Below are 22,174 nucleotides of genomic sequence, written 5' to 3' on the forward strand. Positions count from 1 at the left end.
CGGGGCAATTGCTTGAATCTAGGAGGCTAAGTACGTATACACACGTCAAATCCAGAGTACGGTCATTAACTCGTGTCTGTCAACTACGATCTCGATTTATATTGAACAATAAGCCGGTACTCGGCTCTATACTCAATCTGTACTGGGATATTTTATTATATTATAAATTATTTTATTATAAATGCTAATCGGGCGCAGTAAGCCGGTCATTAATCTTCCATTTTGCAGTTGACTGAATTTTTTGTCGGACACGATTTATTTACGATAAATATTTTATTTTTTGCGATTCGAATTTCATTTTTTTAACAAATTAATCGATTCAAATTCATTGCATTCGAGCTGAAAGTGGTTATTGATGTACAGATTCAAGTGAATTTGGGAAAACTGGAGCAACATGAGACAGAACTCTGTAAAAAAAATCAATTAAAATTTTTTTTTCAAAATTTCAGACTGACCATTTTATCCCAGATATCGAACCTGCCCCATTTATAATGAAAAATTTTTTAGAACCAATGAATTTTTGTCTATCGAAATTAGGTCTTTTTTCTGGTAGAAAAAATTCCTCGAAATTTTGATGCGAATTTAAAATTACCAGGACTATCGATTTAAATATTCGATGAATCGGATTAAATACATCTGGAGTTTTAAATTGCATTGAATTTATCAAAGTGAAATTTTATTGTCAATTAAGCTGTAGCTTAATATAAATTTTTAATTTCCTCGTCGTATGAAAAATTGATAATGTGTTGAATTTTTTTGGAATTGAATTGATAAATAAATTAATAGCACGTGAAATTAACAGGAGAATAAGTATTTCAAGGAGCGTGTGTTGTATCTGTTCCAACGTATGTATAATTAATTCGGGTCGTGCAGAATATATGGGAGACATGGTCAAGAAAAGGGAATATTCCTTGTGGTTTTGGTTTATCTGGGTAACATGCAGATGTACAAGATTGTAAATTGTAGATTGTATATTGTATACATAACACACTGAGTTTAATTAATTTAAAGTCTGTATGGGATTTTGATCAAGAGTTACGGAATTGTAAAATCAACGAGGCGTAATTCTGAATGAAATATTGCGCTACGTTATTTTAACAATTAAAAGTGATTTAATATTATTCTAGGTTTTGAGCTCGTATGCTGTGGCAAGTACATTTGTTATTGTTATGTTAAAATTTGACGAGGGACTGGGGATATATAATATGCAAACATATTGCTTAAGTTCTGTTAGAGTTTGGCCAAAATATATACAAGCTTGTTTATTGAGTGATAAGCAAACTAAACTTTACTAATTGTGGATCGCGAGCTTATTGACCGAGGATAGAAACCAGGGATCATTTTTCTTATCGCTCAATAGGATACAAACGTGCTTACGAATGCATATTTCGAGGTACAACACGACTTTATTTTCACTCAGTGGCGATCTACCCTAGAAAAGTCATACGCCAAATATGCGGTACCACTTTTGCCCCGTGAGGATAATGCAGGATTGGAAATTTTTATCTTGATAGCCAAGTAAACATTCTGCTAGCAAGCTAGCGACAACCTCTTGCAGCCTTGCCACAAAGTTGGCCGGTAAAATTGACAATTCCATAAGTTGACGGCAACTAGTCTCCAACTTTTTGGGAAAAATGGTAACAACTTGTAGTAAACAGTTGAAAAAGAGCTGAAAGTTGTCGACAAGTTGACGTCAACTTGATCGCAACTAATTGACGCCAACTTTCTGACCAGAGTGTCTTGCTATCAGGAACAATTAGACGCCAATTTGCTGAGAAAGTTGATGGCAAAAGTTGGCATTCCATTAGTTGACGTCAAATTGGTAAAAAATTGTAGTTAACTGATAAAAACGCTAAACTTGTCAATGTGATAGCAACTAATTCACATCAACTTTCTGACCAAAAAGTCTCGCTATCAGGCCAATGCTGATGTATACTTTTAGCTACTGTTGATAAGTTCCGAGATAGCCGGTGGTGCCCAAAGCCTACAACCAAATTGCTTTTTGCTCATGCGCGAAATTTGACGTCAAACTATACCAACTACCCGTAGTTAGACTTTCTGGTCAGTAAATTGATGTCAATTAGTTGTGATCGTTGACGTCAACTTTACCCTTTGTAACTGTTAACTAAAAGTTGTCGTCAATTTTCTGGAAAAATTGAAGGCAGCGTTTCGTCAACTTAGGAATGCAACTTTTTTAGAAAGTTGACGTCCAGTTGTCGTCAATTTATGGTAATCCCAAAATTTTGATATGGAACACATGTAAAGTACAAAAAACATTGAAAATTCAAATTTGTATCACTAAAATTTTTTTCTTTATTCATCAGCCGACAAATCAATTGCCCGCAAATTAATTTTATTTAAATCTACATTTATTATGAAATTTTATTTATTTATTTATTTATTGTAAATTAGTTTTATTGCAATAAAAAAAATTAATTAAAGAATTTAATTATAGAAAACAAGCAAATAAAAACGAAAATCGGATTACAGGATTGATAACCCGCAGAGTCTGGTGAGCCGATCGTTTCATTGGCTTGTATTTCCTTATTGCCTTGATAAGCAGTGATGGCCATGGAAAATCCCGAATCGTTGGTCGGTTTTTCGCTAAAAAATTTAACAACAATTGTCCCTCCGTCCACGTGTGTTTTTAAGTTCTTATGAGACCCGCAGTATCGGCCGATAAGGGATGAGTTGAAACTGTCACCATCCCGTATTTCAACGAAGTTATTTTTACAGGTTCTGGTTTCTTCGAGATAAAAGTAGTAGAACTGTACCCTCATTCGTTGGTCCTTCGGGGAGAAGAAACGCCAAGTGCACTGAATGTTCTGATCATAATCGTAAGGATAATTCGGCGATTCTAAGTAAATTCTAGTTTGGTTTATTTCAATATCGCCGCCGCATACTTTGTAATAACTCGCCATGAACCCGTAGTCATTTTTATTGCCACTTGTACGGACATATGTCACCAGCATGCGATTGCTCAAAGTAATTAAAGGCTGCGTCATAATTTCATTTCCACAAAATCGGCCTAAACAAAAATTTATTCATTACCAATTTTTGATCATTATGCAACAGGACTCTAATTTCGTGGTGACGAATTTTTTTATTATGTCCCAAAAAAATTTTTTTCTTGTGTATTCAATTACGTGACTACGAATAAGGACCAAAAAAAATTTATTTGCCTAATTTCGATTTTCTCAACCAGAAAAAAATTCAGATTAAATAAAAATTTTGAAAATTTGTCTGTTATTTTGCTCGATGTTTTATACCAGAGCTTACAGATACAGGGGTCAATTTTAAATTTTCATATCACCCAGTCATGGAAATACAAAAATTTATTTATTTATTTCTGAAAAAAAATTCCAGAGCAAAAAAAATTTCACCGAATTTACTAGAGTCTGCAGATAAATTTTATAGAGCGAATTTTAATTAATCACCTAATAGAGGACTTCCGTTCCAGTATCCATCTCTAATTTCCAAGTAATCTGTTGTGCAATTGGTTGTCTCGTAAATATTTAACGCCTCAATGTTTAGAGCGATTCGCTCCCCATGCGCGCCAGATATTCTCCATTCACATGATTCCTCAGTTTCTATCAGTGGACTATTCGGATAAATTTGTGTATCAAAAGTTCCAAAAGTTCCATTCGGCCCTTGTAATGTTTTTCCACACTCTGTATTAATTAATAACTCAAATTATTATCTATTTTTATAAAAATTTTTTAACAATATTCATTTTTCTCCTTACTAGGGCATTGATAAAAAATATCTTTTACTTCTTGTCTGTCACGTATCATTAAAATTTTCGATGTGTCTTCATTATAATGTTCTGTAGTGTCATGTTGGGGACCTGCATTTAAAAAAAATTATCTATTAATTGAAATCGAGAGTGATTAATTCAATGATAGAAGGTCTGGTAAATTAACCTGTCGCATTGGTAAATTTATTTTCATCCGAGAGTTTGTGGTATGAAAAACCTATTGCGTGACCCAATTCGTGGACGATGGATGCATAGCTGCAATTTTTGCCGACGTTTATGGAATTTCTTCCTTCTTGATATTTACCGATTGATTGACTACAGCAGCTGATAGATTAAATTTTATTGGCGATTGTTAATAATTATGAATTTAGTCTGGGATTAGGTATCAAATTTTAAAAGGGTTGGACGCTGAACTTTTTGTAATTACCCGAGCCCGGGTAAAAAAATTCTGGGCAACGGTTGGCCCTGCGGCACAACCCCAATACTTCCTGCTGTTGTCGAGGTCAAGGAGCTTGAAAATTATTGTAAGTACATTTTCGAGCCCTTTGAGCACCAGTGATTTCGATTATTTTACATTGAAAGAGTCTCAGAAATGATGTTGGATGATAATTAAAAGGTAAAATGAAAAAAAAAAATTTTGAATGGACAAATCGAGTAGATGACATCGACATGCTTTTGTCGGGAGTCTTTTAGGATTTTAATAATTTTTTTTACTCCAGTATTTTTTATTATTTTGCATTAAAGGAGTCCCAGAAATGATGTTGGATGATAATTAAAAGGTAAAATGAAAAAAAAAAATTTTGAATGGACAAATCGAGTAGATGACATTGACATGCTTTTGTCAGGAGTCTTTTAGGACTTTAATAATTTTATTCCTCTAGTATTTTCTATTATTTTGCATTAGAAGAGTCTCAGAAATGATATCGGGTGATAATCAGAAGGCGAAATGACAAAAAAAATATTAAATGGACAGACAGAACAGATGCTAGACACATGCCCATACAGATGCCCATACACATGGGTCTGAGCTGTTCCAGGTCTCTAATAATTTTATTCCTCTAGTATTTTCTATTTTTTTGCATTAGAAGAGTCTCAGAAATGATATCGGGTGATAATGAGAAAGTAAAATGAAAAAAAAAAAAATCTCGAAAGGACGAATCGAGTAGAGGACATCGACATGGTTCTGTCGGGAGTCTAGGATTTTAATAATTTTTTTACTCCAGTATTTTTTATTACTTTATATTGAAAGAACCTCAGAAATGATGTCGAATAAAAATCAGACCGCTTCGCGTTCGAGGTGTGCAATATTATCTCATTGAAATCTATTGTTTTACCTGCAGTTTGGTGATGTGGTGAAAAATAAATAACTGGGATTTAGACCTCTGACGCTCTCAATGAATTGAACACAAGTTATGTTCTCCCAGTACTTAATAGCTCGTGTAATCAACCTCCGCTGCTCCCCAACAAAATTTTTCCTTATTCCGTAGGGAATAATTCCCTGATCCCAAAGACGTTCACTCTTTATTAAAATTTCTTTGCTTTCTATTGCCGTCAAGTTAAAATCCTCTTTTCTTTCAAACTTTTCCGCTACCCCATGCCCATCCAAATTTATCATCAAACCCAAAATAAAAATTCCGACACTGAAAGCACGTGAAATCCCGTTCATTGTTATTTTTATTATTTAAATTTATTTACTGTACCCAAAAAAAATTCTATTCCCTCACGATACTTTTCAGGTCCGATTGGCTGATGACTGAAGAACTAGTTTGGTACTGAGTAATAATAATAAATATCTACATATTTTATTTAAGATTATTTTGATAAACGGAAAATATTTATGTCACATGATAATTTATTGATTAATAACATTACTAAATATTCAAATCAATCAATCGTTAGCTTCAGGCTGATTTTTTATCTCAATTTATCAAATCAAGCCGCCGCTTGTCCTCAGAATGCAGAAGGTCTAGCGTTCGAGCCCGAGGCTCGGCCTGTTCCAGTTTTTCGTGCTGCGATTAAATCTTAATTAATAAATTTTACTCTCAGTTTATTTATTTATTTCAAAACAATATTATATATAATTACAAGACATACAAATAAATAAACAAAATTATTTTACATTTTTTATTTATTACAATTTTAACTATTGCTCATTAGTCACCTAAATACTGACAAAAAATTAATTTATAATAACGAAATAAAATTTTAATTAATTTCATTACAATAAATATCGACTAGATAAAATAAAAGCGGGGCAAAATGGGCCGTAAAAATTTTTATTTCAATAATTTAGTAGCCATTTCATCAAACAATTTTATCATAAATTTTATTTTTGCATAAAAAAATTGTTTAGACGGCCCATTTTACCCCTAGTTTTTTTTTATGACGAGTCATAATATGAATAAATAATTTAGTGACTTAAAATTATAAATACTAATAAAAATAATCAGGAAATTTATCTCCGGCCTATTTTGCCCCTTTCTTACCCGCATTGCACTTTCACCAAATAAATAATTAAAAAAAAAATTTTACTATTATATTTATAACTTTATACACTAGTTTAATACTCGTCAATGACTGGGGCGCAATAAATAATAAAGTCTACTCGACACCTACTTGATGTTATAAATTATTTTTAAAAATGTCTCAACGATTGGACGGATAATTGGTGTTTTACAATTAATTTTAACCTGGCAGTCATCAACTTATCTTCATCATCAAATAGAACATTTATTGTCACAAATAATTTATAATAATTAACTATAAAGTTCAATCAATTATTTCATAATTTTTTGCGCTTCCCCATCACTTCGTCATTACTTATAATTATTAATTATTAATTATCATTATTATTTTTGTATGGAGCACTTCTACAGAGAATTTCTCTACTTTAAAAAATCTCACAAAATTTCTGGCGCCAAGTTCGAACAGCAGAATTTTTATTTTGACATTTTATTCATATATTTAACCTTCGGAGTACACACCTCTAAACAGACCTTCGGAGTACACACGGGTCAAATTGACTCCACTTCACTTTTGAAGAAATATCTTAAAAACTCTGCATTTTATCGGAATGCAGGTCATGACGTTTTTTGTAGGTAAAACAATGCTCTTTCGAATACAACTATCATTTTTCCGAATAAACAAATTGTTGACGCTGATAAAATTAATTAAAATCAAACCTACACAGAAAAATTAAAATTCTTGAATAATAGTAAATTTTTATGAAAACCTCAATTTTCTCGGATAAAGTAGAAATCTCCTCGGGCAAAGACAAATTTTCTTCGCTCAGGAAAATCTTGACTTAGTTCCCGAAAACGTTTGTCTTCCAAAATATTTTCTTGACTCAAGATATCTTTTGGCTGTTGCTAGTCGTCCGCTAATCGTATGAATGATAAATATTTATTCGTCCTATAATCGTACAAGTTATTTTAAAAATTTTTAAGTCATAATATCGGACGAATAAGATAAACTAATTGTACGTAAAGTAAAAAAAAAAAAAAATCATATAAAATAAAAAAAATCAGTCAACCTATTTCTTTGCTTGTCAAAAAATCATAAAGTTATTTTTATAATTTTTAATACATTTTCATATTATCGGACGAATAAAATAAATTATTCGTCCGATAATTATCCTAAAAAAAAAATTCATGCTCCGATTATCGGACGAATAAAATAAATTAACCATCCGATTATCGGACGTTTAGACACACCGATATCTTTTTTTCTGTGTAACTTGAGAAATATTTTAGGATAAAAAAAATTCTGGGGTCAAAATGACCCCCAGTTTACTCCGATGGTTAATTTACGTCAGGTTGAGTCATCACTTGTCATATTTAAATAATTTAATTCAACTTTCATTTATTCTTTCTTTTTCAAAATTAACCTCTACTTTATTAATAAAATCTCAAAACAAAAATTCTACGTTTGAATTTAGCGCCATGTAAAAATTATCGCTCTAGAGGTGATCTCTTTAAAGATTTTTAATATGAGAGACGGAACGATGTGAAAATAATTTTCCGTACAGTTGTTGCGATGTAAAGATTTATCTCTCGAGTTGATTCGAGCAGAGAAAAACTTTGTGAGATTTTACAATGCAAATAAATTCTCTGCAGGGATGCACCACCCTTATTATTTTATCTAACGTCATATCTATTTTCAGCTCTCGACTTGAGACCTAAAAGAAAATAATTTATTAATTGAATAAAAAACCAATGAGAGAGCAATTAGAGAAAAAATGTCTTACGTGCTGGCTTCCTCTATAACAGTAATAGCTCGATTATTAATTGGGGCGGGCATTAAAAGCCATTTAGATTTAATATCATCCTCGTCAAGGAGAGTTTGGCTAGTGGAGGGCCCGGCGGGTGGGTTGCCATGAATACTCTTGGAGCGAGCTAATGACCATTTGCGTCCCTTGCGGTCCATTATTATCGGCATTTCGGCAATAAGATTGTTCTCAAACTCAGACAGCATTAAATAATTTTCTACTTTATTGCACGACGTTATGCAGTCCCCGATGTACTCGATGTCGTCCAGGATATTGTCAGGCAAATCCATGTCGGCGATGCCTTCCTCGGATATACAAGTCAGCTCGGGCTTGTCGACACTCAGTTTATTAATCGCCTCACCTTAATTAATTAAACAAACGGAGTATGAAGTTCGATATGGACGTCGGGTTAATTTATTTTGTTTTTTTTTAATAATGGATGAATTATTACCGAGAGCTGGCGGGTGCTCGGCGTTCGGATTAAATCCCATAGCACTTGCGCCGGGTGTGTTATCATTTTCAGCTTCTTGATTAAATGATAGCCCGCGTTTTTTTTGGCAATTTGAATTACACGTGTGCTTAATGCCGTTGGATTTACCGCTCCGGTGTTTCGACAGGTTCCGTTTGTGTAAGTCGATGAAAAATAATGTAAAGCTACCGACTAAAACGCAGGTTGAACTAAAATAGTAACCGGCTTTATTGCCGAAACTTATATTTATGTAACCTGCAATGTAATTTAAATTTTATTTTATTTATTAGGATAAAAAGTTCAGGTACTCTCTTAAAGTGAACCAGTGAAATTCACTGGTTTAACCAGTAACTAAAAGTTCACTGGTTGAATCAGTGAATGTCGCGCTCACTGGTTTCAACCAGTAAACTAAAAATATGTAAGCGCGCGGGTACAGCAGTATTCTGTACATGAGTATTTTAAGTGTTTTATTGTGTCAATAAATAAGTAATATTTATTGATTATCTTCATGTAATATTTCAACTAACTTTTATATAACAATAATAATTATATGACACAATTTTTACAGAGTTTAAAAATAAATAACTTTGGAGTAATTTCAATAGCTTGGAGCTAACCTCAAAAATGAATGACATAATTTTAAAATTAAACAATATAAAAAGCCCATTGAAAATGAAAACAAATTAAATTTTTATAAATCCTAATAAATATTATTTATTTTATTACAAAATAATTTTTAATTAAATATAACTGTTTTTAAGACTCTTTTAGTTCACCTTGTTTTTAAATAAACGTTTATAATAAAATAAAATTAATCTAACCTATTGTGTTTATATTTATGTAGTACACCGGCGTATCACTGGTTTAACCAGTGACCGCTCGATTCACTGGTTGAACCAGTGGATTTCACTGGAGAATCAGCGAAATTTCACTGGTTCATTTTAAGAGAGTATTGATTCATCATCGATCTTACAGTAATATCATTAATTTAAAAAATGCCGATTTACTTTTTCAATCGAGACTTAAATCTGTTACGACCCTATCAAAAAAATCTGTGTACACGGAAAAAAATATATTGTGACCAGCGCGATACAGTATACTGACTGTCACGATACTTGCTTAGCTATTCGGAGGTTAGTGCGCGTATTGTTACGTATAGTGCTGACAGGAATACGGATCGTGAATGGGACTAGAATGGATAGCTCTACAGATCGCTCCCTTCACGATACGCAAATCATTATCCAGTAGATCGTGACAATCGCAATATTTTTTTCTCCGTGTAGGATTATGTGGGAATCCATAAGAATTCATGTAGGAAACGATGGATTTACAATAAGGATCTATGGGGGTCAATATGGGAAATTATGTATCGATTTAATTTTATTTAAAAATTTTTATTCCGAGTACCCGTGTAAAAAAATTATTGTTCATAATAAATTTAGATATAATTTTCATCTCGAAACTCAGATCATGACACAAATATGATTTTCATCATGACTTTGTATCAAGAACTTTAATCACGTCAAAATTATGACTCAGTAAAATTTCAATCCAAGTGATCTGAAGTTCATTCACTAAATTAATTTTACAATCGAAGCTGATTTACGTAAATTAAGTACTTGATAGAAGAAGTTTATTGGTAATTTCTCAATCGATAAATTTGACAAAAGGTTTAATTCAGTAAAAATTCAGTCAAGTTTCTATCGAAGTCATCCCAAGTCCAATTTAAAGACGTAATACATTAATTTTATAATTGGTACCGATTTACGAGACTAAAAGTTGGAGTAAATTCATGATGAGTCATATTTGTGTCACGGTCTGAGCTTCGTCAGGAAATTCAGATCTAAATTCATTATGAACGAAAATTTTTTTACATGGGTAAGGTAAGAGCACCAGTACCCAGCCCCTAACCAGTAGCCAGTCGGTCATATACTTTAACATTGGCTCAAAATATAGATAGATATAATTTAACATGGGGTGGCTGGCTACTGGTACTCTTACCCTATTAACTATTTGAATTTTATTTTAAATATCGATTCAATTGTAATTCGAGATGATTTTATTTTGATTCAATACTTATTTCAAAAAATTGATTCTAATTTTAATGCCAACAAAATTTTAGTATATTAATTATTGATCTTTCTCTTCCCCTCAACTTTTTCCCATAAAAAAAAAAAAAACAAAAGTAATTTATACCTGAAATAGGAACACCAATGGCTATAGGAATAGCTTGGGAGCACTGGACAAAACCCCAAGTGCGTACAAAATTCCGAGCGCGTACACGTTCGTACGTGTACATTTTCAAGCTGTAATGATACCCGCCGCAGAAGATCCCGTAGATCCACGTGAACATGACGTATCCGTAGTAATTTCCATGGACAGTAGTTAACGCCAGTATGCAAATCCCACAAATGAATATCGCCGTTTGCATCAGATATTGCCGCGCTATCCGGCACTCGACGTTCTGCCTTATCACCAAAAGACCGAACGTAACGCAGCCGACCGTCCAGCCCAGGCCCAGATACGCCTGCAGCAAGATCACCATGTCCCCCAATCCTTCCTCTTCGATTTGGTGCGCCTTCAACAAATATTTATTTTTAAATTTCATTGACAATCAATCAACTTATCAATTAATTAATTACGTCGTTAGGGAAATTACCAAATAAAAAATCGGCGTGTTTATTCCAAATGCCGAAATTCCCGTAGACAACAATAGAATTCTGACAGTTTTACTTCTCAATGTCGCGAAATCTAAAATCGGCGGTCGGTCGTCGACTTTATTTTTTTCTTTTATTTTGCGCTTTTGAGTTTTCAAATGCAAGATGGCGCGTCGCTGGGGATGATAAAGAGAAGCGCTTCGATAAAATGTCCCCAAAAAAAATGTTGAAAAGACGGTTACCGTGACCGCTTGTAGTCCTAGACGCCATCCGATTTTTCTGAAATCAATAACAATAATTATTTAAAAAAATTTTTTTAATTGAATAACTCGGTTATCGCGTACAGTAATAAATATAAATATTACCCGATGATGGTTTTGATAAACGCTGACATGATAGCGATACCCAAACCACTTCCTGATACGATAAAAATCTCAACGAATTCTCGTTTGCGTTTGAAATATTGGGCTACCATAAGAGTACTGCAATCTCGTGTTATCCCAACTCCTACGCCTTTATTTATTTATTTGAGAATGTAATGAATTATTTGGGGAGGATTAATAAATAATAAAAATGCGGAGGCTGCTTTTTGGAATTCGCTTGGTGTCTTACCTACGATGGCGCCGTAACTGAAGAAAAGCTGATGGAATTGTGTTGCGAATGAGGTGAACAAACATCCCAGAGCTGTCACAAGACCCCCGAGCACTGCTGTCACTCGTGTACTTTTTCGGCGACAGATCCCTATTGTGACTGGGGAAATTAATAAAGCGACGCCTGTTGACATGGCTCCCAACCATCCTGTAATCAGAAAATAATTTTATGGCTAAATAAATTTTTTCAAGGGGTCAAAGTTTTTTTTTTTTTAGGGAAGTAAAAACGGAAGGAAAAATTTCAAAACGTTATATATATTCTTGGAATAAACTCATTTAAATGTAAAAAGGGCTTTTGTTTAGACAGGATACTGAATACATTTTAGGGCTGATTGAGTGTCATATCTAGCAGCTTAGACCCGAATTTACGCCACTCTGCGTGGACGAAACGTTCTCAGGATATTGCTATTACATTTTTCTGAACGTGTTTATGTTTATATACATTTTGTAAGTTGTAAATTTTGTTGTTATGTGGAACAGTTTTTTCAATATCTGGGTTAATTAAATTTTTATTTTATATATAAGGAAAAAATTTTGGCGACTCGATTTTTATAGCTCACAAAATAAAAATGAGAGAATGTTTACTATAGAACTTTTCAAGTTAATGGGATAGTGAGTCAACACTATCCCATGATGGATATCATCAATTTTGTTATACCAAAGTGTCAATCATTTTTGAATTCTCGATTGACAGGTAATGTCAGAATACTTATGATTGGAAAAAAATTACCAATAAATGTAGGAAAATTTATTACTTAGCCATAAATATTTGAACATTTCATTTTTCCGAGACTTGTGAAAAAAAAATTTTGAGAAAAATTTTTTTTTATATTCTCAAAAATTTTATCAAAATTTATTGTACGTATAAATCGTATTTGTGAAATTTCATTGAAAATATAAAACAAAAATTTTTTAAATTTTTTTAAGCTGTCCATTTTGCCTTGAAATAGAGAAAAAAAAATTTCTCCAAATTTTTTTTTAACGTTTTCAAAAATTGTGTTACAAATAATTCTAATAATTTAAATTTACACGTCATATTTATTAAGTTTCTTTAAAAATATAAAAAAAAAATTTTTTTTTTACTTTTTAAGCTGCCCCATTTTACCAATGGGGCATTTTCCATTAATGAAATGGAAGTAAAATTTAATGGCATCAAGATAAAAAGTGCATTTTATCTCAAATAACCCTGTAGTAAAAAAAAAAAAAATAATAACAAGAACAATTTGTACAAAATAAAGTTATTTAACGCACCTACATCTAAGTAAGTCCGTGAATAATTTTTAATAATTTCTATAAACCATATTCCAGCAGCACCATGAACACCCGTCGCTATTATTTCAATTAAGACACTCACAGTAATTATAATCCATCCCCAATTACCTTCTGGATAATAATGTCTTATGACAAATTGTGATTCACGTCTACGAAGATTCAAATAATTAATTTAAAAAAAACATATAATCTAATATATTTATCAACATAACAGTAAATAATAAAGACCGTCAGTATTTTTTTGTACCTCGGTAGTGCATTATCTTTATTATCTCTGTCATCACGTTCATCACAGACTACATGTTCATATTCAGCGGAGCCGAGATCACCGGAAATAATACCACTGTCATCAGTGCAGACCGGAAGTTGTTGAATTTCATTCATCTTCTCGATTCATAAATCATTTACTGATATTCTAAGCACTTGTTTTACAAATTACTTAATTTGATAAATAAATGAATAAATAATTATTTATTCAATTTTGAATTTTAATTTGAAACTCGGTAGTGAAAATTTGAACAAAAAAAAAATTATTAATAAATAAATTTTTTATAAATGACATATATTTGACCATCATCATAAGGTGTCCAAATACGTACTGAACCCAACGATGAAGTAGGTAAGCCGCAAGCTCAAGACTAAAGAGGGGAATATAATAAATTGACCAATGAAAAGACAGGATTTACCACGTGGATATTATAGCTCGTAGGTAATTTGTTTTAAATTATTTATTTATGGATACATAAATATATATATAAATTCAACTGGACTTGCAATTAACTAGAGTTCCAAATAATTAATTATTCAAATATTTCATCATTGTTAATTACTTGTAATAATTTATTAATTAGATATAAATATTTTCTCAATGGAAATTGTTCTACTTTGGCAATATCATGAAAACAAATAAATCGAACGTAAAACGTAAAATTATTTATTTATGATGAATTTGAATTTTTCTTTAATCTTTTTTTAAAAATATTAAATTTTTTTTATTTCCGATTTGGAAAAAATTTTGAGGGATTTGTGTTCAAGTATAGTCGGATATGAGTTCCTATATATGATCATGTATGATTTGGAACTTAATCAGACAGGATATCTGATTCAGTCATACATAAAATTATGCATGATCACTTATAACCAGATAAAATCATGCTCCGTATCAGATCAGATATAAATGAGATATATCGTCATATGTGGTATCAGATACATTCATGTATAAAATATGTGTGATCATGTATAATCAGATAAGGCCATACTTTGTACCAAATCTAGTTTAAATAATCATTTATTGTCATATATGATCGTATATGATATCAGATTCAGTCAGATATAATTATATATAAAGTTATGGAAGATCATGCATGATCAGATAGGGCCTACTTTGTATCTGATAAGGTACAAATAATGATTTAATGTTATATATGATCGTATATGATATCAGATTCAGTCAGATATAATTATATATAAATTTACGGATGATCATATATGATCAGATAGGGCCTACTTTGTATCTGATCAGGTACAAATAATGATTTATTGTCATATATGATCGTATATGATATCAGATTCAGTCAGATATAGTTATATATAAAGTTATGGAAGATCATGCATGATCAGATAGGGCCTAATTTGTATCTGATAAGGTACAAATGATGATTTACTGTTACATATGATCGTATATGATATCAGATTCAGTCAGATATAGTTATATATAAAGTTATGGAAGATCATGCATGATCAGATAAGGCCTACTTTGTATCTGATAAGGTACAAATAATGATTTATTGCTGTCATATATGATCATATATGATATTAGATGCATAAGTAATCAGAAATAAATTTATGGATGATCATATATGATATCAAATAGTCAGATGTGATCATGTATAAAATTATGGATAATCATGGATAATTTGGTAGGGACATGTTTTATATCTGATCAGATACGGATAATCATATACCAGCATACATTATTTTTTAAATTTTGTCCTAAAATTTTTCACTTGATATGATTAAAATCTAAAATACTGTAAATAATAAATAATCTTCTATAAAAGTAAATGTTCCTGTCTATTCGAAGCCGAAATACTCAATTTTATTTGCCCACAAATAAAAAGGATTAGGGATATTATGATTTATTGTAGTGTAGATTTAGATCAAGATCTTGCTGAGTTATCCGACGGAATGGTGGGTTCACAATAATATTTGAGTATCTTCAATATGTTTATGGGAAAATAGAATGATACATAATATATCGAAGGAAGATTTTCTGTTAGCAAATTAATGATGCACCCCGCTAACATATTATTTCGCGTATATCGTTTAATAGGTTTCATTAAAGTGAGTAATATGAGGTAGGGGAAAAACGTGATGTTGATGGAAATAGCGGCAGCAGGTATGACAAAAGAGTGTCGTAATATTTTCGGGATGAAAAGGGTCGTAAAAAAAAATGTCTAGGCTTCGTATCTACACACTGGATCATCATAAAATTTTTTATTTTCATTTATATATTTTTTTTTTCTACAGTACACACAACATTACTTTACGACTTGAGTTTATTGTTGGTTTTTTTAAGTCAACATTTTCGTGGCAATTTTCATTTTAAAAATTACTAATTATTCAAAATTCATTTTTTTTTCTTTCTTCATTTCAAAGACAATCAGAATATCGATCTGAGATATCTTTATAGATATTAAAGATAATCGACCGTTGTTGGTACTCATTGGAAAGAAAATTTACTTCTCTACAACTTTTATCTCATTAAAAAATTCTCTAAACTCAACAGTTTTCAAGTTACAACAATTTAAAGCCTAGAGCCAAATTTCGGTTTTCAATTTTTTTAATTGAATACTTAATTAGCCGTAGCTCTCAAACGGTTGATCTAACGACGTTTTATGCTGATCCAAAATTGTAGACAACAAAATTTCCTTTCCAAAAACCATACATGAAGTGAAATTATCTTATATATTTATATAGATATTGTCCATCGAAATTCGGTGCAGTGAAAATTAAAAAAATTTTTAATTTTATTTGATTTAAATTCGCAACTAATTCTCATTGTAGTGAGATCAGTCGCCTAGATTGAGTGATCTAAAATACTGATACAAAAAATGAGATTATTACTGATTACGAGCTATTAAATATATTAAAAATTCAGCAGCTCAATTAAATCGCGATCGCTCATGACCGCGGGCATTTATAAATATTAATTCCTGTTAAGATTAAACTAAGAATTAATTAACTGTATAAATAAAGGAGAAGAAAAAAATGCGTTGAATAAATTAAATAAAATAGCTAGAAGCTAAATAGACACGCCTACGAATCTCAATTATGAGGCGAGACTTGAAATAAAATGATCAAGTTGATCCTCCGGGACTTGTTAATTTTTGTTTGTATCTGCAGAGTATGCGGTTGCAATGAAGACAAAAAAAATTAAACATTGACGATACAAAAGTTTTCTTATAAAGAAAATTTGTATGGAAATGAGAGGTTGCTGTCGCGGTGAATGTACGCAGCCAAAAGCTCAATGATAAAAAAAAGTACTCCTTGTAAGTGAAAATATATTTTTTTCTTTTAGTTATTTACTTACATGGTTGCTCACAAAATATTAAATTAAAATGATGAAAAAAATTTACTTCAGTCTGCTGACGTTTGCAAACTGGTCTATTTTGTCATAATAACTATTAAGTATTAATTTGTTAGCCTTTAATATAGATGTTGGGTCTCCTGAGTAGGGCGGCAACCATTATTCAAATAATTCCGATACCACTTACGGTAATTGAATATTATTTTAAGGGTCTGGGTCTGAGTTATTTAACCACCTGCTGGATAAATATTAATTCAGTGTTTGTTGTTTATCATTGGCCTGATGAAGACATCGAGAGTTGATTATCAAAATGTTATGACCAATTTTTTACTGAACACCCCATGAGAGACAGGGTGGGACGAAAACCATCTTGTAGGCCGGGAGATTTCTTGGGTCAGTATACTATTGGTGTATTTTGACACGCACGTGAAGGGTCAAATGGACATCTCGTTAAGACGGGGGCGGAAAGGTTTAATTTTTGTAAGAAAAAAAAAATTTTTGTCACGTTTTTGTTACAACGGTACTCTCATTGATATTTTAGATGGCACCAAATTTTATTAAATTATTCCAAAATATGCCGCATTTAAACTGTAAAAAATTTGCGGAGTGAACGCGGAGTGTCGAGTCTTCTCTCGAGATGAATTTCACTCCGAAGAATTTCGGAAAATATTAATTATAAAAAAAATTACTAATACATAGCGAGCTTAGGTCTTTGATATTTTGACATTTATATTGTACGGAAATAATTACGAGCTGATATATTATCATTAAATTCAATTAGCGGTTTAAAATTAATTATCTATTTACGCCTTTTTTTACGACCAGCGGTAATTTAATTTAAAATATCAATCACTTGCCATAAGAAACATTATTACTTTCTCATTCAGTCGGTATCGGTATCCTACAATTTTTTTTAATTAACACAAAAATAAATTACAACAATAATGACACTCGTTACAACTTTAGCAACCGGTCTTTAGCTATTAAACTAAAGTACATACGTATTACATTCCCCATGTAATTTACTTTTTGTTCAATTATAAATTTCAATTTCCAATGTCTTATCTAAACAAAAAATCAAATTATCACAAGAAAAAGTCATTAAAATAATTTTAATAACTATAAAAATTGAATTTCAAAAGTTTTAAATTCAAAATGAACATGACTTTGAAAAATTGAAAACAAAAAAAAATTCATAAAAATAAGTCGGTCTAAATTATTATTCAAAAAAGTCGTAACAGTAAATCACGTTTTCAGGAATTTGAGAAAAAAAAAGTCTTGTGTACCCAAATTGTCCCACAATACCCCGTGTTACTCAGCCCTCCGAATTGTTAAATTTTTTTTTAAATTTTTGAACTCTTTCTGTACCGCATTCTTGAGCGATATATTATTTTTCACACTTTATACCGACGTTAGCAGCTCCGCGACGTGATTAACAACTCGATATAAATTATTCAGCGGTCAGCATACGAGCAAGATTAATGAGACATTTTATTTCGCGTAGTAATAATAAAAAATGCTTCTATTATTATAGTAATTATTTAATAAATATATTTTTTAAGAGCTTGAGCTACTGAATGATCATTAAAATCACCAGGTTATTTATTATTGACTGACCGTAAACTAATAAAATATAGTGAAGCGCTTATGGATTAAACATTTTCCCGAAAATAAATATAGTGAATCTGATGTCCGCAAATAAAGTTATTACTTAATTTGATAGAGGATGTGATAATTCAATAAAAGAGAAACGAGCGTCCGGTGACATAAAAAAAATAAGTTTGTTACTGTCGTAAATTTAAACACCGAGTCGCACAAAGTCATCAGTCATGAGTTTTATTGCACACCTACATAGAGCAAACAAATTTTATCGACTTGCAACACTTTTTAATATTTAAAAAAAATTTTTTTAACACTTATACACTCTCAGGATGTAGCAACGTGCACTCAGTTTTTTAATAGCTCCAGAAATATATGTTACTTTATTGCTGCGTTTCTGGTTTCCGTTTGTCGATAGCCGGGTAAAAAGAGTTTATAAAAATTATCATGCCAATAAAATAAAAGGGAAGTGAAAACGGAGTACGTATTTTTGAAATAAATTCAATTTAATTTTATGTGAATTATTTATTTATTTAATTATTGAATATAAATTTTAAAATTAAATTTTTTAATCACCGATTTAGCTTTGAATTTATTTTTATAGTGAGAGTAATTTATACATTTTTTTGTGGGGTAAAATAAGCAGTCAATTGAAATTCGTTTGAAAAAAATCGTAGGTCGAAATTTTTGAAAATTAAATTTTTTCGAAATCATTTGTTTGATTTATTGTCCATGTGCACGTAAATTTCAACTCGAAAAAGGTCAAAAATAATTTTTTAGATCGAAAATTTTAGATGTCAAATTTCGACACATAATTTTGTAAATCAGATAAAAATTTGCAAGTTATCGCATACTAAACATTTCAAAACTTCGGACCGTGAAATTAAAAAAATAAACGAAAATTCTTAACAAGATGAAGTATTGAAAAAAAAATAAGTGAGTAAGACATGCGGGAGAAAATGTTGTCATTTAAATTAAGATCAATAAACACCAAATGTTTTATAGCAACAACAATAATAAAAATATATAACGTCTGGTGTTGTAGTTCACGCTGTTTTATATTTACGGATATTTGTGAAAAACTTTTTCGTCCACAATCCTCGGGTCCATGGCCTAGATAACGTTTCAACTGTAACGTTTCCCTCTTTCTCATTTTCGCCTGCCACAGATAATTCTCATTCTTTTTTCTGTCCTGATCGACCCGGGCTTGTATTACTAGTCGAACAAAACTACCGATACAACTTTAAGGATATAAAAAAGTATCATCATTTCTGTAACTGTTACTATTATTGTTCGTAAAACGTTAAACTTATTTATCTACAATTAACCTGATTTTTTTTTCCGAAATCATTTGAACAAATATTGTTTTTTTTCTCCATTTCAAATTTTTTTTTTGCATTGCGACTTTTAAAAATCACATGGATTGTTCCTAAGACAGCAGTAAGACTTAAATATAAAATGATCAGCTGATAGTAAAACGATCAAAATACGGGATTACATTTAAATAGGATCCTTTTAATGACAAGATACGGCTACATTTATTGACACTTAAAAAGTAAACGATCATCGATTATCTAAAAATACTTGATAAGGAAATACTTACTCGCACAATGTGTTGATAATTATACACTGTAAAAAGAGTAGTGTTAAAAATCGACTCATTTTAACTCCACCCGGTGTTAAAATGAAATTACACCGGTGTAGGAGGCGTAATTCGGCGGTGTTAAAATACCGGTGTAAAAACGGGGTAGACTGCGTCCGCTTGGAGTTTTAACTTTAAAGATTATAAAACACAAAAAATGTCAGTTCTTTATGAAAATTAATAAAAAATATCATTTATTAACAAGTATAGTGATCGAGTAAGTAAAAATATGCACAAAGTAAAATATTTTAACACCGGTAAAGAATATCTACACCGGTGGTGGCGTTATTTTAACACCGGTCTAAAATATTTACACCAGTGGCGGCGTTATTTTAACACCGGGTAATTTTTTTTAACACCGGTACATAATATTTACACCGGTGGCGGTGTTATTTTCACACCGCTTTCGGTGTTGAAATTTTACACCGCCGATTTTAACACCTACACCGCCTGAACTTACCCCGGTGATTTTTTACAGTGTACAGTGAAACAGTAATTTTATTAATGAATTAAATTATTGGTCATTTAAATGGTAGGGGTAAAATTTTGTAATTTTTAAATGAATTACGTATAACATAAATAATTATTTAAATAAGTACAGCAAAATTGAAAATCCCTCCAGATAATATTCATTAATTTTTTATATGTAATATATTTGTTTTTCCTAATTTCTATACGTGGAATTTTTTTTTTTACACCGATTTAACACCGGTATTTGAACACCGCCAAATTACACCGCCTGCATCGGTGTTCATTCATTTTAACAACGTGCGGTGTTAAATTGAGTCCATTTTGAACACCGCTCTTTTTACAGTGTATTATTATTATTATTATTATTATTATTATTATTATTATTATTATTATTATTATTATTATTATTATTATTATTATTATTTTATTTAAGGAAATCTGGGGCAAAATGAGACCCCATATTTTTATTTTTTAACTTTGAAATATGCTGTCATTAATTTCCTACAAAGACAATTTAATTTATTGTAAACAATTTAGTGTGTTGACGGGCATATTGATATCCTGTGTGACAGAAACACAGTCGGTTAACTCCGCCGAATAAAATCTGTCACAGCCATACATGATATCCGTATGGCAAAAAAAAGAGTAATAAATAAATGGTAAAATATGTTCCATCTGAAAATACTAGTACCTAAATTTTTTAATAACTTCTATATAACTTTCAGGTTGTATACAAAATTTTATTTATGATTCATACTGGAAATTAATTATTTAAAAAATTAAAATTAATTTTACAACTGACTAATTTTTTCTGATATATTGAAATATTTTTATTTAGATGATAAATATATATTTGGATAAAATAAAGGGTAAATATTTAGAATGAGCTTCACTTATGGCCTGTAAAATTTTTTAGCGGCTTTAAAAGTTTGATTTTTCATTCCGTACTTTTGTAAACTTGTTATAAGTTAAAAAAGTTATTTGTCATTTTAAAAATATATTTTTTGTAATAAAATATATACGACAATTTATTACATCTGCAAACAGCATTATCTGCAGTCATTTACAAAATTTTAATATTTTTAAATTACATAATTATATTACTAATATAAATTTATTACCAGCAAATTTCTATTTTAATTGGCCATAAAAAATAATTAAATTTTTTTAAAAAATATTCTGTCTGCTTTTTAATCATAAAATTAAATGTGTTATGTACAAAAAAAAATTGCATAAAAATTAAAAAAAATTTTACTGCATTAAAAATACCCAAGTATAAAAATACTTAAAGTCCAGCACCGGAATAAGTTATAAAAAAAATAATAAAACTGGATGTAGGTATCAAAGAAAAAAATATGTCACATATATAGACGTAAACAGCGCAATACAAGTAATAAGACAGAAAGTAAAATGTTAGATGAACAAGACGAGAGGTGAATTATTGTTGGAGTGTGTCGACATAAAACGGTCTTAGATCCGTGGCTCTAGATAAAGATAAAGCGACACTGAGAGAGCAGTGTACGCTTAAAGATTTACGAAGTTAACTCTCATACGACGAAAGTACTTTACTACGTACTATATAGTATATAGTACATTCTGTACCGTGGGTAGTCAATGGAGTAGGATAACAAACGGAATAGAAAGGCAGCGTCATCAATTCTTATATCATTTGATCGGTTGTTATTTTCTTGGTCTGTTTGACATCTCACTGAGCTGGACTAAGACTCACTCACAGACATAAAACTAACAGCAGACTAAAGACACACGATACTATTTAAGTGTCTGAGGTCGATGCCTCACG

The 22,174-nt window shown here is 30.9% G+C and overlaps 2 protein-coding genes across 4 annotated transcripts in view; both read right to left on the bottom strand.

Moving 5' to 3' along the window:
- Nucleotides 1–1,291: 1,291 nt before the first annotated feature.
- On the bottom strand, nt 1,292–3,794 carry LOC130663239 (dorsal-ventral patterning tolloid-like protein 1). The gene is made up of 4 exons (XM_057462359.1): nt 3,746–3,794; nt 3,438–3,671; nt 2,775–3,028; nt 1,292–1,432 (listed from the first exon to the last, which is right to left on the bottom strand). Exons 1-4 carry the CDS (start codon nt 3,792–3,794, stop codon nt 1,292–1,294), a joined length of 678 nt encoding a protein of 225 aa, XP_057318342.1.
- A 2,008-nt stretch (nt 3,795–5,802) lies between these two features.
- LOC130663514 (monocarboxylate transporter 12) overlaps nt 5,803–22,174 on the bottom strand; it is a 33,668-nt gene continuing 17,296 nt past the window's right edge. For 2 of the 3 annotated variants that reach the window (XM_057462774.1, XM_057462773.1), the window contains exons 2-8: nt 11,763–11,948; nt 11,516–11,663; nt 11,153–11,429; nt 10,690–11,071; nt 8,476–8,748; nt 8,004–8,385; nt 5,803–7,934 (exon numbers count right to left, since the gene is read on the bottom strand). In XM_057462774.1, the coding sequence (XP_057318757.1) occupies nt 7,916–7,934; nt 8,004–8,385; nt 8,476–8,748; nt 10,690–11,071; nt 11,153–11,429; nt 11,516–11,663; nt 11,763–11,948 (1,667 nt within the window). In that variant the 3' untranslated portion in view covers nt 5,803–7,915. Of the gene's footprint in view, nt 7,935–8,003; nt 8,386–8,475; nt 8,749–10,689; nt 11,072–11,152; nt 11,430–11,515; nt 11,664–11,762; nt 11,949–13,051; nt 13,222–13,319; nt 13,649–22,174 lie in introns of those variants that run through there. The other variant, XM_057462775.1, reaches the window with a different exon arrangement.

Source organism: Microplitis mediator, chromosome 2 (genome assembly GCF_029852145.1).
Source record: "Microplitis mediator isolate UGA2020A chromosome 2, iyMicMedi2.1, whole genome shotgun sequence".
Classification (NCBI taxonomy): Eukaryota; Metazoa; Arthropoda; class Insecta; order Hymenoptera; family Braconidae; genus Microplitis; species Microplitis mediator.